Source organism: Sylvia atricapilla, chromosome 3, assembly GCF_009819655.1.
Source record: "Sylvia atricapilla isolate bSylAtr1 chromosome 3, bSylAtr1.pri, whole genome shotgun sequence".
NCBI classification, from domain to species: Eukaryota; Metazoa; Chordata; class Aves; order Passeriformes; family Sylviidae; genus Sylvia; species Sylvia atricapilla.
Genome location: NC_089142.1, coordinates 93,052,082 through 93,066,314, shown reverse-complemented (window position 1 = coordinate 93,066,314; position 14,233 = coordinate 93,052,082). Strand labels below are relative to the sequence as shown.

Below are 14,233 nucleotides of genomic sequence, written 5' to 3'. Positions count from 1 at the left end.
AACATATTCTCCATTTCAGGGTGATGAAATCTGAAGAGATACCAAAGTGTTGTCACTGGTCAAGTCTATCTCCATATGCAGCACTACATCATTAATATATTTATCTGGAGGAAACTCTTGGGGACAAAGGGGTTGTGTGAGGCTGTGGTCAGCAATCTGACATCCTCCCGAGTAAAATTCCCACAGCAGGGCTGAGGAGTGTTATCCTGGGAGCTAATTACTGACCTTGCTGGAGCCATACCCACAAATGGAGACAAACAGTATCAGAAGGAATTGATTTAGCTAATAGAACAATGCATTCTTTAAAAAACCCCACTGTTCCACAGCCTTTTGGCGAATGACAAATGCTGCAACAATATAATAGATTGCTTAAGTTGACCAAAAAATAAAATTAAATTCCCTACAATAACAAACCAAAAAAGAAGAGGAGGGGAAAAATATCTTCTAGTAAACAATCAAGTAGAGACATGCAGCTTATATTTCACTATTATCTTACTTTTTGCTTTATATTATCAATCACATACATAGATTTGCACAGAATTTTCCAAAGCATGCATAAGACAAAGCAACTAATGTAAATCTTTACTAATCTAGACAAAAATCTGCTGTCACTGCTCCATATATGGCTAGAATTTCAGGTATCAGAATTTCACCAATAAATTTAGTGAAACCATGTGCTCTTTTTTAATGCTCATTTTTCTCTTTAAAGTGTAGTTGTAAATGAGTATTGCTTTATTATGCATGTTTCCTTTAAAAGTGAACATGACTCCCTTTAGGGGAATTCGAGTAATTTGTTGCCACAGTAATCTTTTCTATCCTGAAATGTTAAATACTTGGCTTTCCTCCATGCCTTTGCCTCTCTCTAGTCTGCAACTGTCATTTTCTCCCTCCTTACTTTTATACACTGTGTTCAGATGATTTTTCTTCTCTTCCAGTTCATGATTAGGTTACAGCAAGGGCTGTTCCTCTGAGTCATCTCTTTATTTTCTCTCTTTTACATCTTGTTCAATTTGTTAAGCAGCCTACATGTCTTCCATTCAATATTTTACCTTTCTACATAATTGCTGCTTCCTCTTTCACTCTATTTGTTTGTAATATATTTTAATTAAAATATCTTGGTAGAGGGTGTAAGCAAGGATTTGTTTATAAACAAAGATCTTGCACAGGCTTTTTTGTTGCCACAGGATTGTATTGTTCTTGAAATACTTCCATTTAGACACAGGAGCTACACCAAAACTACGCTGTTAAGAAAAAGCCACGTGTTTAAACATTGACTTGTATAATACCTATGAATTGACCTGTATAATCCTAATCCAGCCTCTTCCACACAAACAATCTACAGTACACAGCAGTACATTTATTTGTACATAGGGCTACTGCCTCGTTCACTCCACAGTCTGTGCATCTTCCAGGGAGGAATAAAATTAATTTCCTGTACGGAGAACTGCTGCCTCAGCTTTGGCTGTGTTTAGTGGCTTAATTCCTTCTGGGGTCCTCAGTATGGATGGGCCTAATTCTGCTTCTGCCCAGAGCTCCATTCCCTTTCAAGGAGGCAGGAGCATCAGAAGGTGGAACACAGTGAGGGAGACAACTGGGACAGTTTTTGTCCCCAGAGGGACCAAACATGGATCACCAAGGGGCTGGTGGCAATGACTGCCAAAGGGAGTGGCCTGACATCCAGGGCTTCCACATTTGCTCAAGCTGTGGTACTGGGGAAGGCAAGTCTCAGTCTTTCACAGTTACAACCATGCCCTCTTCATTTTCATTACCTTGCCTGAGACCTGAATTTCCTGAGCTCTCAGAGGTCCAGCTGGAGGCACCAGTTATGCTTGGATATACAAAGTTTTGCATAACACCAGGTAGTCTGTCAGCCAGGTCCTAGCAATTCAGGTCCCAAATGGCTTGCTGGCAGCTCCAAGGAGATTTTTGGTTCTCTCAGTCTCTTTGAGTTGGCATCTGCATTCTGAGAGAGAAATCTTTTTTATGGGGTTGGTTGGGGCATTTTTTGTTTTGGTACTGTTGTAAGACATTTGGAATGCTCGGCAGGTTGGTGTTAGTAAAGCCTCTGTACACTCTAAGGGCAGACACTACAAGAAAAATCTCAAATTACAATTAATCAGGCCAGAGACCACATGTTGGAGAGAGTTTTAGAAAGGACTGTGCCACAAAGCCTGTGAACAAAAGGGGGTCAGTTTGTATTGTAGAATGTCCTGGCACTGGGATTTCCTAGTTCCTGAGTGTTTCATTTTGCAATTTTAGTATTTTCAGAGAGCTTTTGTGTATAATTTGCTTTTTATACTTTTTGTATCCTTTACATTCGGAAACAGGAACCTTTATTTAATGTATTGTGAGGTCCTTATACAAGGGAGTCCTTGAAAACATGAGAAAAGGGTTTCCAGTGTTTGTGCCTGGTTATATCCTAACAATCAACTTTGAGAAATATCTGAAAGAGCAGTTTAGCAAAGGTGCTGTGTTGTGGGCTGGAGGATGCTGTGTGAGGAAGGCTGATCAGCAATTCAAGCTGAGCTCTAAGGTGATCTCACAGTGGTCTGAATCTGTAACAATTTAACTACAAGAAGCCTTTAATGGGTTCACAGAATTGGCTGTTCTAAAATCTCAGTATTTTCGCCAAATTATGAGTGCAATTTTATGAAGATCCCTAAAGTCAAATTCTTAAGCCACAGGCAATTTGATGTCAAATCTAAAGTCATTGACACACAGCACAAGGATGTTTGAAAATTTCCAAGAAAAAGGCAAAGCAATATATTCTCTCCTCATTCAAGGAGGTCTAGCATAGAGTGTTTGAGCTGAAAAAAAGTTTTAAAAAATTACAAGTAACTAAAATTAGTATCTTCTAAGGAGGGCTTGTTTGTCAGTTCAGCTTCTGCCTGCTTTGTAGCATTTATCGTAAAGTCTTGTATCAAATAGGGGAAAAAATAGAGGGAAAATAAAAAATTAGAAATTGGGGAAGTGGCAGGAGTATCCTTGGACTTGTTTGCAATGTAGTAGAAGGTTTCATGTGCAAGTGAGTTTTTTATCATCTTATTATTGCAAATGTATTGGTAATAAATTTTCATAACATTACAGACTATTTAGCTTTTCAAGTAAAAAACTCTAAGCAATTGCACTTTCAGGTGTTTTTCTGCATTGCAAGTGTCATCTAAGTGTTTTGGTTTAAAGCTGATTCAGATATATGAGGGATATCTATTGCAGCATAGACAGACATTCAGTCTGAATTGTTTTGTTGGTTCTTTTAAATCAGTAGAGGATATATGTCTAAATTACTGAGAAGTCACCATTTCAGGATTGTTCATGTGTAATATAAGAATAGTTCATACTTTTTGTTTGCCAAAAATGCTCAAAGTTAACTTTAGGTCTAGTAACTTTCTATGCAGAGATATAATTCTTGGAATGATTGATGTCAGCATCTCAGCCTAACCTCTGTGTGCTCTTTCTAGGTCTGCAGCCATACACTAATTACAGCTTTGTGCTTATTGCATGCACATCTGCTGGGTGTGCTTCCAGCCAACCACTTTCAGGTCAAACTTTACAAGCTGCTCCTCATGGTAAGGGAGAAAGTCATTCTTCTAGAACTGCAAAGAGATGGTCATACGGGCTTGTATTTTCTGATGGGTTAACAAGGTGCACAACTCCACTGTCATCCATCAAGCTATCATGTAGAAATTTACACAAGAGAATCTATTTCTCTTGGAGTTTTTGTATCTTGCCACATTCTCTTTTACTGCTTGGCACTGCACTTCTACTTTCTTTTTGTGAAAATTATCCCAAATTCATCTCTAAGTTCATTAGCTTCATTAATGAAGTTAGAATTATAAGATGAATATTTTTTAAAGCACAAATAAATATGCAGAGACTACTGGGCATATAGAGGCTGCAGCCTTTGGCCTTGTTCTCCATTAATCTTTACCTTGTCTAACTGGTTGCATTTGTTACAGGATAAATACAGAAAGTGTGTTAAATTCTGTCATTTTCCCTGGCAATGTCTTATGTTTTCATTACCTTGCTGAAAAAAACAGCACAAGTATAGGAAAAGAAAAAAAAGCCCACTTTTGAGTTTCTGTCATAAAATTAAAATGTGTCATTTTGATTTTAATAGGGGTATGGCCAAAACCTCATCATATCATAGTCAGCTCAACAGAAGTGGAAATGTACTGGAGCGAACCAATGGAACCCAATGGACTCATTACTCATTATCGATTATTCCGTGATGGAGAGCAGATTTTCCTGGGTGGCAGTACAGACCTGAATTTCACAGATCCTAACCTGCAACCTAACAGTAGGTAAGCATGTTAAAGAGCTCTGGTAACAGGTGAAAGGCCTTGAGAAACATAGGTACTTGTGTAAATGAAATGTACAAAATATAACTTATTGTGAACAAAAGAAAACTCTCTTGCAATATTACTTTATCACTGAAAATTGTTGGAGCACTTTTAGGAGTTTTTGAAACGTTAGAAAGGGCTTAATCAGAGGACTTCTATTTTCTGTTGTGTTTTTGAGAATAGGTCGTTCTGATTCAAAGAAGCAAAACCTTTATTTATTTTTTTTTTTCTTGGAGGGTTTGTTGATAGCTCAACAGTAGATGCTTTTCCATCATGGAATAAACTCTGAAAATTTTCAGGTTTTATATAACAACACAGCACTGCACATGGTATCTAATATTTCAGTGCATATTGAACATATAGGCTCAAAAGTGACTGCTGGTATTTTTATAGAAGTTATTCTGAAATTAGTTTTGACACTTTTTGAGTCAATGTATCTCTGACATATGTAAGCTAATTTGAATTTTAGTGCTAGTATTTTGTATTAGTATTTTAGTATCTAAGGTTCTCTGATAATTATTATTCTAAGTTACTTTTCTCATGTTAAGAAAACTTAAATGTGAAAACCTTCTCTAATGCAGTACTTGTAATACTCATTGTATTGACTTTAAATTGGTGAAAATGGAAATGTTCTGTTACTGATGTGCCTAAAGCTTCTAACTGCAGTGTCTACTGATCTTTTTGTGTTTGTGCAGATATGTTTACCAGCTGGAAGCCAGCACTTGGGGCGGCAGCAACACCAGTGATAAATATGTTATACAAACACCAGTAGGAACACCAGAGAAAATTCATGTCCCATATAATGTCACAGTAATTGATGCATATTCTATATTTCTAGCTTGGGATGTGCCAGGTAAAAATGTATTTCTATGTAGTACTTTTTAGAAAAATTAGTATATCCAGATAGGCAGATGAACCATTCTGATATTTTTGTTCTTTATATTTGGTTTTAGTGTTTGTGATTGAAATAACCAGCATCTAAAAGCTGCTGTGTCCTAGAGACATATTATTTTAATAGTATTGACCTAGATAATTGACATGGGTATGGTGAGGTTTAGCTGAGCAAAGCCCTTCATGTTTTGGTGTCGTGAACTATTATTGAGTGCAAGTATTAAGGAATAAACATAACAAATTATAAGTTTTCTCTTCTGTTTTTACAAACCTGAGTTATCACTGGGGAAACCTGACAACCTTTTAGGTTGTGTGACAGAGATCCTGTGTTAGCTTTGACCTGATAGAGTAGATTTTACTTGCCTGAGCTCCATAGTGTTATGTGGATATGTTAGCTCACAGGATGGTGGGTTAGCGAAGGTCCAGAAGTATTTTTCCTCTAGTTACTCTTCTGGACATGATCAGGTGGCCTTCACCTGCCATAAAGCTGGGCTACCAAGGAATAATTGAATTACAGTATCTTTTTATAAGATAAACTATGCAATGTTTCATCAGTATAGATCATAGCTTAAGTGATTGATACACTTTACTGATGTTATAAAAATTATATGCTGTGTTTATTGTGGGACAATGAGAGCCTTGTGATGAATAATCTTTTGCCTAGTGTAGTTCATCTCCAACAAGGTGTTTTCTAGTTTGTAGATACTGTTTTTTTTCAGTTAAGATTACCTCATTTTTTTAGAAACTTCAGATGCTTGCATTTTGTAATAATAACCATTATTGTTTTGTCAATGAATTCATGGGAGTTTTAAATATAGCCTCTTCCTAATTATTTAAGATGTTCTATCCTTGCTTAGCAAGGGTCAATTGGCATTAAAAATAAAGTCACCTAGAAAAGTATTTTGCCTTCAAGACTGGGATTGCAAGTATTGTGGCAGTGCTTAGCAGTGCTCACCCTACCCATTTAAGCAATGATTAATAAATCTATAATACCCTGAGCTGTCAATCTTTTAGTTTTCAGGAGCACAAAATCCATTATAGAAATGCTATAATATATGAAAAAGATTAAAATCTTAAATTAAACTTTTCCCCCTACTGCCTGAAAGGATTTAGAACCCTGCAGAAGGCAGGTGAATTCAAATGGCATATAATCTACAGTTGGTTTTATTGGAAAGTGACTCATGCAGTATTATAGTTTTGATAATAAATATAATTTAAGGTACAAAATATTCAGCAACATTATAAATAGATTAAAAACATAAGAATGTATTGGAATAGCATAGGCTGTGAAGGGTGGGGTGTTTCTCACAAAAGCTTGTTCTAGACCTTTTCCAGCTGCTTAAATTCCTGTTACTCACAGTAGGTTTCAAGCCTGCAAGGAGAACCAGGCTCTGTGTAGTACATTTGGTTATGTTGCAATTAAGATTATGCATACAAAGGTCCATCTGTTCCTGAAACCACACAATCAGAGGGAAGAGGAAGAGGTGGATATTATGGATCTGCAGAAGGTGCAGAGTTGATGTATTAACACATCTGTAGAAATCATCCTCCTCAGGTGGGAAAGGAGCATGTCCTTATTCCCAGATATTATAATCTCACCTTGAACACTTATCTAACTTCTATGGATATTTGATACCTTAGACCTTTCCTCTTTGCCTTCTTGTTGTGGGGATAATTATTTAGGTTTTTGAATATGAAGAGGGAATTTTTTTACTGTGCTTCTCTTGGGTATTGTCCTGGTTTCAGCAAGAATGGAGTTCATTTTCTTCCTAGTTAAGAGAAAGACAGGAAAGCAAATCTTGGTATTCCTTATTTTACAGCACTTCAGGGCCGCTAGCTGATTTTATAAGAATGGGAAATACTGCCATCTGAGCAATGTTACTGAATGTTACTGAAAGCTACAATGCTACTAATGCTGCTGAAACCTGTGGGTAGAAGCTAGGAAACGAATTTAACCCTTCATAATCCTGCTTTGAGCTCAGTCTGAGGTCCTTCGTGCTTCTAGAGTTTTTCTTTTTACCACCCTTAAGACTGCAGAGGTGGAGGTTTATTCTGGAAATTCTGATCTTCTGGAATAGCACAGATCCCCTTAACATATCCTATCATGGGTGTATGGGATCACATACATCCCCAGCTTGGTAAGATTAGTCTAAAGTGTCTACTGCTTCTTATGCTTATTTATGTCCACGTATATAGAGTAACTATTTCTCTTTTTTCTGCTCTATTGCCTTTCTGTGCATAAATCCTTGTCTGTGGATATCAGAACTGCTTTGGCATTTTGTCTTATCTGCTGTAATAAATTTGGATCAAATAATCACCCTCAGGATTAATTATGGACACATCTTATTACACAGACCTTCCTTTTGGATGGTTTAATTATAATGCTTCAGCATCTGTAATATATCTATATCTTGTGACTTTATAGATATATAGCATTTCAAAATTCCTGACTGAGCTAAAGAGCAAGGTGGCCCAGTAATGGTTAAAGTGATGGATTCAGAAGAAAATATGTGATACATCTTGCTTACTGTGGAAAATAGGGCTTTATTCTCTGAAATAGGGATTCCATTATCTTGTGTGCCATTGCCTCAGTGCACAGACCTCAGAGGTAGGGTACATTTCACTGCTATGCTATGGAAGGATATGTTACAATTATTTTAGAACAACTATTAGAGGCAGAAGAGCCGAATGAAAAAAAAAAATCTCCAGCACGTATTTTCCCCAAGGTATATCCATAAATGCTATTGATAGGTAGGTAGGTAGCCATCCTGCCTTCCAGCTCATTGAGAACCCCACTGGACCTCACTGGGGACCTGATTCTTCTGGGTGCCTTCAGTTGTTGCTGGTGGTAACTTGAAAGCCGACTATAACAGCAGTCATAGTCTAGCTGGGTAAAAGCCTGCAGTCAGAGTCTGCAAACTAATCCATGCAGTCATAGTTTAGCAGGAAATAACCAGCAGTCAGAAACTGCAAGGGAAACGCACAGTAGGAGCTTGCTGCAGCCAGAGTCAGTGAATAAACTGGAGTTAAGATTACTGAGCTGTGAACAGGAATAAACTAGGACCCTTTTTATGCTGTGCTGAACTAGAAGTCTGTGCCTTGGCTCATTTTTACCCTCAAAAAGAGAGCTGCTGCAACAGTTAGAATGACAGCTGTTTAAAATCTGGATTCTTACTTTATTCTTCTTGGGATCAAACACGGTATTTGAATACCATGTATTTATCACAGCTTCCCCAACCAACCTAGTTTCTTGTGGACTAGCAAGTGGGACGTTTGATAAGCCAATGTCACATTCTCTCATTTCTGGGGGTTTTTTTTGAGTAAATTATTGTTTGCTCCACCTCACTGTAGGACAAGCTTTTCAAGCTCAATATCCAAAGTTCTGTATCTTCCAAACTGTCAGTATCTCCAGCTGTTACTGTTGCCAGAGTCTTGGTGGGAATATTTGATGCAACCAGATTGAGACATCTGGATGCTTGAAGCATAATGTAAATAGTTACTCTCAGGAAGACAAATAGATTGTTTTGGTTTTGATTTTAAATATCAAAATAAAACTTTAAAAGACATGATGTTCCTGTTTCAGTATTTGTTTCCTGTAAGTGAAGAAGTTTAAGTATTTTGCTTTAATTGTGATTGGATCTCACATCATACTAAACAATTTTTCAGCAGTTAACTTCAAACAGATCCTGGGTGACTAGTCTGTAAGTCTGTGGCTTTTTACCCCCAGTTTTAAGCATCTTGTGCTGCAAATTCTACTTTTGACCTAGACTAGTTTTGAAGTACATGGAGCCGTCAAACCTAATTTGCAGAGTTTTGCACAGAAATGTTCATTAAATGTTATCCAAATATGCCCACAAAAACCCAGGGTTTCATTTGATTGATTTATCCCATTGCAAAATGTGCACCTGCTGTGAAATGAAGTCACAGAGAAAAAAAAAAACGGGAATAATTTAACTTTTTTATTTGTAAAGATAATCAGGGGTTTTCTGATTACATCTTAACTTCATAAATGTTAAATAACCTATCAGCATCTAGTTGTTGTAAATTATGAAAAAGAGTATTGCTGGGAATATTAACCAACTAAATCCTTGTTCTTTAGTGAACATGAAAATGTGTTATGGCAGGTTGTCATTGTGCTCATGGTAACTTTGACACCAAATAACAAAACTGCCATTTGCATTTAGGGTAAATTGGTTCACTTGTGCTTTTACGGTTCCTTTTATTGTGACATAAATTTATGAACTCTGGAACTAACCAAGTCGTGTGGTTTCCCAGATGACTTTAACAAATATGCCTATTTCATTTCCTTCAGTCATCAGAACACACAAGGCAGTGGTTTCAGACTGGCTGCAGATGCTGAAGGCTGTTCTGAAAGAAAGGGGTTTTTTACAAGTTTCTGTGTTGTAAGAGTATATATTATAATTTTTCTTATTAGGAAGGAATCCTTTGATCTTCATAGTCAATGAATTTGATCAAAGTGTAAAAGGATTCCACTGGGCATTCGAATTTTTCAGGATGCATATGTGATTTTATTTACAATTTCATTTTCACTTCTTGAGAGTATTTTTTCTCCTGAGCATGTTTATTATTGGTATCATGCCTAATATAGTGCAACTTTTAGCAGAATTTTAAGATTTGGTGTTTCAGGTGTGAGATAGTGTTTTTTTAAAATAATTTCTGATATGGAGTGAACACTGTCCAGTGTTGTTGGATAGGTTATTTACTTTGAAATAGGTGTCCTTTGCCGCATACTGACGGCTGGATTCAGCTGTCTTTGTTTGTATTTCATCTTCCTTGGGAAATAAAGTGTTCTAAAGAGTTTCAATTTCAAAGGTTTCTGGTGATTTTTTTGCCTAGAACTAATGCACTGATCAGATGAAAAAAAAAAAAAAAAAAAAAAAAAAAAAAAAGAATTATATCACTCTCATAAAGGAAGGGATTTTTTTGGCTGAAATATCTGGTCAATTTTCAGGACTGGAAAAGAAGGGGACCTTAACTAGGAGATTAAATAAAGGTTTCTGTTGGTGTGCTCTGTACCATTTCAGATTCTTGCACATATTCTGTTGTATTCTTTACAGACCCTCCAATTATAGGGTGGAAATACTACTAGTAGTAGTAATAATAATTATTTCTCTTTAGCAATATATTTTTAATTATTGGCAAAATTTTACGCTGCACTTTCTAGAACATTTCATCTTTCATATATCAGGCAAAAAATAATTTTCTTTGATGCAAAACCAATCTACCTCAAGATCACCTCTCAGAGGTTTACTCTGTAACATCATCCTTGATTTAAAAAGTTGTATTTCTGTAATTCCGTTCTTAATAATTAGGTCTTGGTATTTTTCTTGTAACTTTTACACTAAAGAAGGAAAATTTTACAGAGGAATTTTTGCAGGTTTTGTCTCCTTCTCCCTTCACCTCTTCCAACAACTCCTAACATCTTTGTTCTTCCTGTAAGCTGAGCAGTTGAATAAGATTGAAGTCATGCCTCTACTTCAGGGCTATTTTTCTGCTTTTTAGTGTAATGGCATTTTCTTTGTCTAGCATCTAGTCAGGCAGTTATTTCTTTGGGATTTTTATATTCTCTTTTTCTTATGAGAATTGTAAAAACATGGTGTTTCAAAGATTTTTCTGATCTTTCAAAGTACATCAGTTGTTCATAGTACCACAACTAAACTTGAAATCTCCTATTTCTTGCAAACTTTTATTTGTAGTTATATATATATATATACACACATACATACCTAGCTAAAATCCCATCTAGCAGATGCAAAACAGTGGAAAAAATGCTCTTTGTAGCTTCAGGGTAATAGTATCAACATAGATGCTTTATCAGAAAAGGACCAAAATTGTAATTAGGAAGAAAAGCTGAGTTGTTTTCCAGAGTTACAAATGGAATGATTCTCAAGGTCTGGACAAGTCTCAGAACTAGCTCACAGGCATCTGGTCCTTGTTGCAGTCACAAAGACATCTCCGTGACATCTAAAGTAGGTGTTGTGTTGAAAGAGAAATGTGCTTTTACTAATCAGATATATCTTGACTCATCTCAGAAAGGAACCTTGTCTAGTCTGTACTTTGTCCTTTCTTAAGGCTGTTCCTTATGTGACTGCAGAATGAAGGAAACACACTTAATACAAACTCTTCTTTGGTTGTTCTCTTGGTTTCATGAAATTGCTGCTATCTGCACAGACTAGTCTGCAGTGGACAAAAAAGGCCTACAGCCCATTTCCTAATTAATAATACCACCCAAGGAAACCAAAAACCAGACAAAACCACCAACCAATCAACCAAAACCCTTAGAAACACCATGTGGAAGAAGAAAAGAGAATATCCAGGAACATCTGCCTATTGTTGTAAAGGGATGGTATATGGCTGAGCTTGTTCTTCTGAAGGAACTGAGTTTTTCAGCTTCTCAAGAAAACTAGAAAATTAAGGGCTGACAGCATGGGAATAGGTTGAATGTAGAAAATGTCTGAATTCAAATACTAAAAAATGAGAGGTTTTTGAAACAAAAACCGAACAGTTTGCTTTTACATCATTTAAAATTATATGTTTCTTGGCTCAAGCTATTGTATTGTACTCCTGAAGCTGGCTAAGAACCTACACTCAGCTAGTGCAGTTGGGCTAAAAAGGCATAATTTGCTGAATGGTTGCAATTCACTTGTTTGATCATATGACTATTCAAACAGCAGTGGTTAGTAGCTGTTACTCCTCCAAAATACATAAAAGCTGCCTGGTTCCAAGTCATAAGGTCAGTCTTCCCAGAAGTGGCAATTGCAAAACAGGCATTGACTGAATTGAATTTTGATTCTTACCTAAGAACCATAATGTCTGTCTTCCACTTATAATCTGCAGATGGATCTCTTTCAGTTTATATTTAAATGATTGTAGTTTTCAAAAGAGGCAGTAGGGAAAACCTCCAGAGGAGGCTTACATTTAAAATTGGATGTGATGAATGGCTCTTTGAAGTTGTCCTGCACTGTTGTTAGTGTTTCAGATAATCACTGGTTCCTCTTTGTTTCACAACAGGGATATTCATTGTCAATGTGCCTTTGGAATACAACATCCTACTAAACGCCAGCAGTCCCACTCTGCTGGTGAAACCAGTAGGACAAGCACATTTTGCCTTTGTCGATGGCCTGGATCCCTACACCCTGTATGAGATAAGAATACAAGCATGCCAGAGTGGTAAGGCAATTTAAAACATTCATCTATGTGACTGGAAGGGATTTTCCAGGTAGATTCAACTCTGCAAAACAGATGAAATTCTTTTACATTGGAGTCAAATGTTTACCTGGTAAAAAAAAAAAGCCTAGCGTTAGATGAAGTATTAAATATTTTTCCATGTGTCATGTATGTATTTCTCCATATATTATGAATATATTAAATGGAGGTTTTAAGTATGTATTTTAGGTCATATGTGCCACTTTATTAAAAGCTCTTCACAAGCAGCTTAAAGATCTTTGAAAATGGATGTACAGAGCTGAATCAGTTCTGTAACTACTCACCAACAAGAAGTGATGATCATAAAGACAGGAGAGAAGAGCCCAAAATTTGGAAGTATCCTGACTTTAATGGAAATTTTCAAAATCCTATTGAAACAAATATTTCTAAAGTGCTAATTTTGAACCAATTTGCCTCTCACTCCCACTGCTGAAAATCAGGAGTAATTCATTGGTAGAGTTGTGGTAATTTATGTGAGTATTTAACAATGAAATGAGGTGAAATGAAGACACCATTTCCACCTTTACTTGACATTCATTTGCTTTTAATGTATCTTTTTGTTGAGGAAAAAGCTCTTATCCCTACATAAACTTCTGTTTTTGTAGGTGGGTGTGGAGTGGGTGGTCAAACATATTCAAGAACTGCTGAAGCAGCTCCCAGAGAACTGAGCCCGCCTGTTGTTAAAGCAATTGGACCTGCACTCATAGAAGTGAAGTGGGCACCACCCAGGAAACCAAATGGCATTATTACTAACTACTTTATCTACAGGTAAATGCTCTTTAACCTTAGATTCTTTGTCCTACTTAGTGGTTCCCTTCTTCATTCCTTGATTTCTTCAGACGTGAAAAAAGGTGTAGCAGTACATGAAAAAATATATATTACCTTTCAAATGCTAAGGTAAGAAGCTGATCTATGGATGGCCATGTTGAGAATATGAACTCAAGCAAGAATCATCTTCCTGAAATACAAATTACAAAAAGCATGTGAAACTACGTTTTAAACCTTCAAGGGAACAAAAAATCTTTGAAAAAGTTTGTGGGATAGATACATGTAGTGTGCTTACCCTGACCACTTGGTACCAACTTCAGTATTCTCTGATAGACAGTTGAGAATTCTGTAATGGAAACAGGAGTAATTCAGCAATACTGAGACTTTTAAAAGCAGAAAAAGGTATCTAGGTTCCTAAACCAGATCTATTTTCCAAGATAATTTATGTTCCTAAGTAAGCAATCTGGACAGTCATTACAGTGCATCTGTTTATGTATCTTGGTTTTTGTATTCATCTGCCCAGTGTAGATTGTTGACTGATGCATTCTCACTTCCTATCAGGAGTTTCCTAAGCCCTGTGTGAGGATTTTCCTGTACGGATAGCTGTGTTTAGGGCAGCATTAAACTAGCAGAGCACCAATTTCTGCTGTTCCTGTTGACCCTTTGTTAAAACCTTGCTGAAGCAACCTTCTTGAATGGCTTCAGAAGTCAGAGAATATAAAACTCAAACTATATATTTGATAGGGATTTAAACTCTGAAGTTCCTGGGTTTTCCAACTCTTAAGTATGCGTGGCAAATACATGCTGGGCTGATTCTAGCCTCCCACAAAGAGTTTGGGACTTTTTATTGTATTAAAGGTGTGACTGAAAAAATGAAAAATCCAATTACCTTTTGGAATCCTCAGTAACAATTAATACAAATTCACTTTTGCCTTAAAGATATTAGCGGTCTCTAAAAATTCCTGCTGTCTTGAAATACCCTTTTGTTTGCCTTTTTTTAATTGTCT

At 36.5% G+C, this 14,233-nt stretch overlaps 1 protein-coding gene across 1 annotated transcript in view; it reads left to right on the top strand.

Moving 5' to 3' along the window:
- The window catches only part of USH2A (usherin), a 377,078-nt gene that overhangs the window by 300,610 nt on the left and 62,235 nt on the right, over positions 1 to 14,233 (top strand). The window contains exons 56-60 of the mRNA XM_066316187.1: positions 3,459 to 3,566; positions 4,118 to 4,301; positions 5,036 to 5,193; positions 12,264 to 12,422; positions 13,064 to 13,226. Coding sequence (XP_066172284.1) covers positions 3,459 to 3,566; positions 4,118 to 4,301; positions 5,036 to 5,193; positions 12,264 to 12,422; positions 13,064 to 13,226 — 772 coding nt within the window. The remainder of the gene's footprint in view (positions 1 to 3,458; positions 3,567 to 4,117; positions 4,302 to 5,035; positions 5,194 to 12,263; positions 12,423 to 13,063; positions 13,227 to 14,233) is intronic.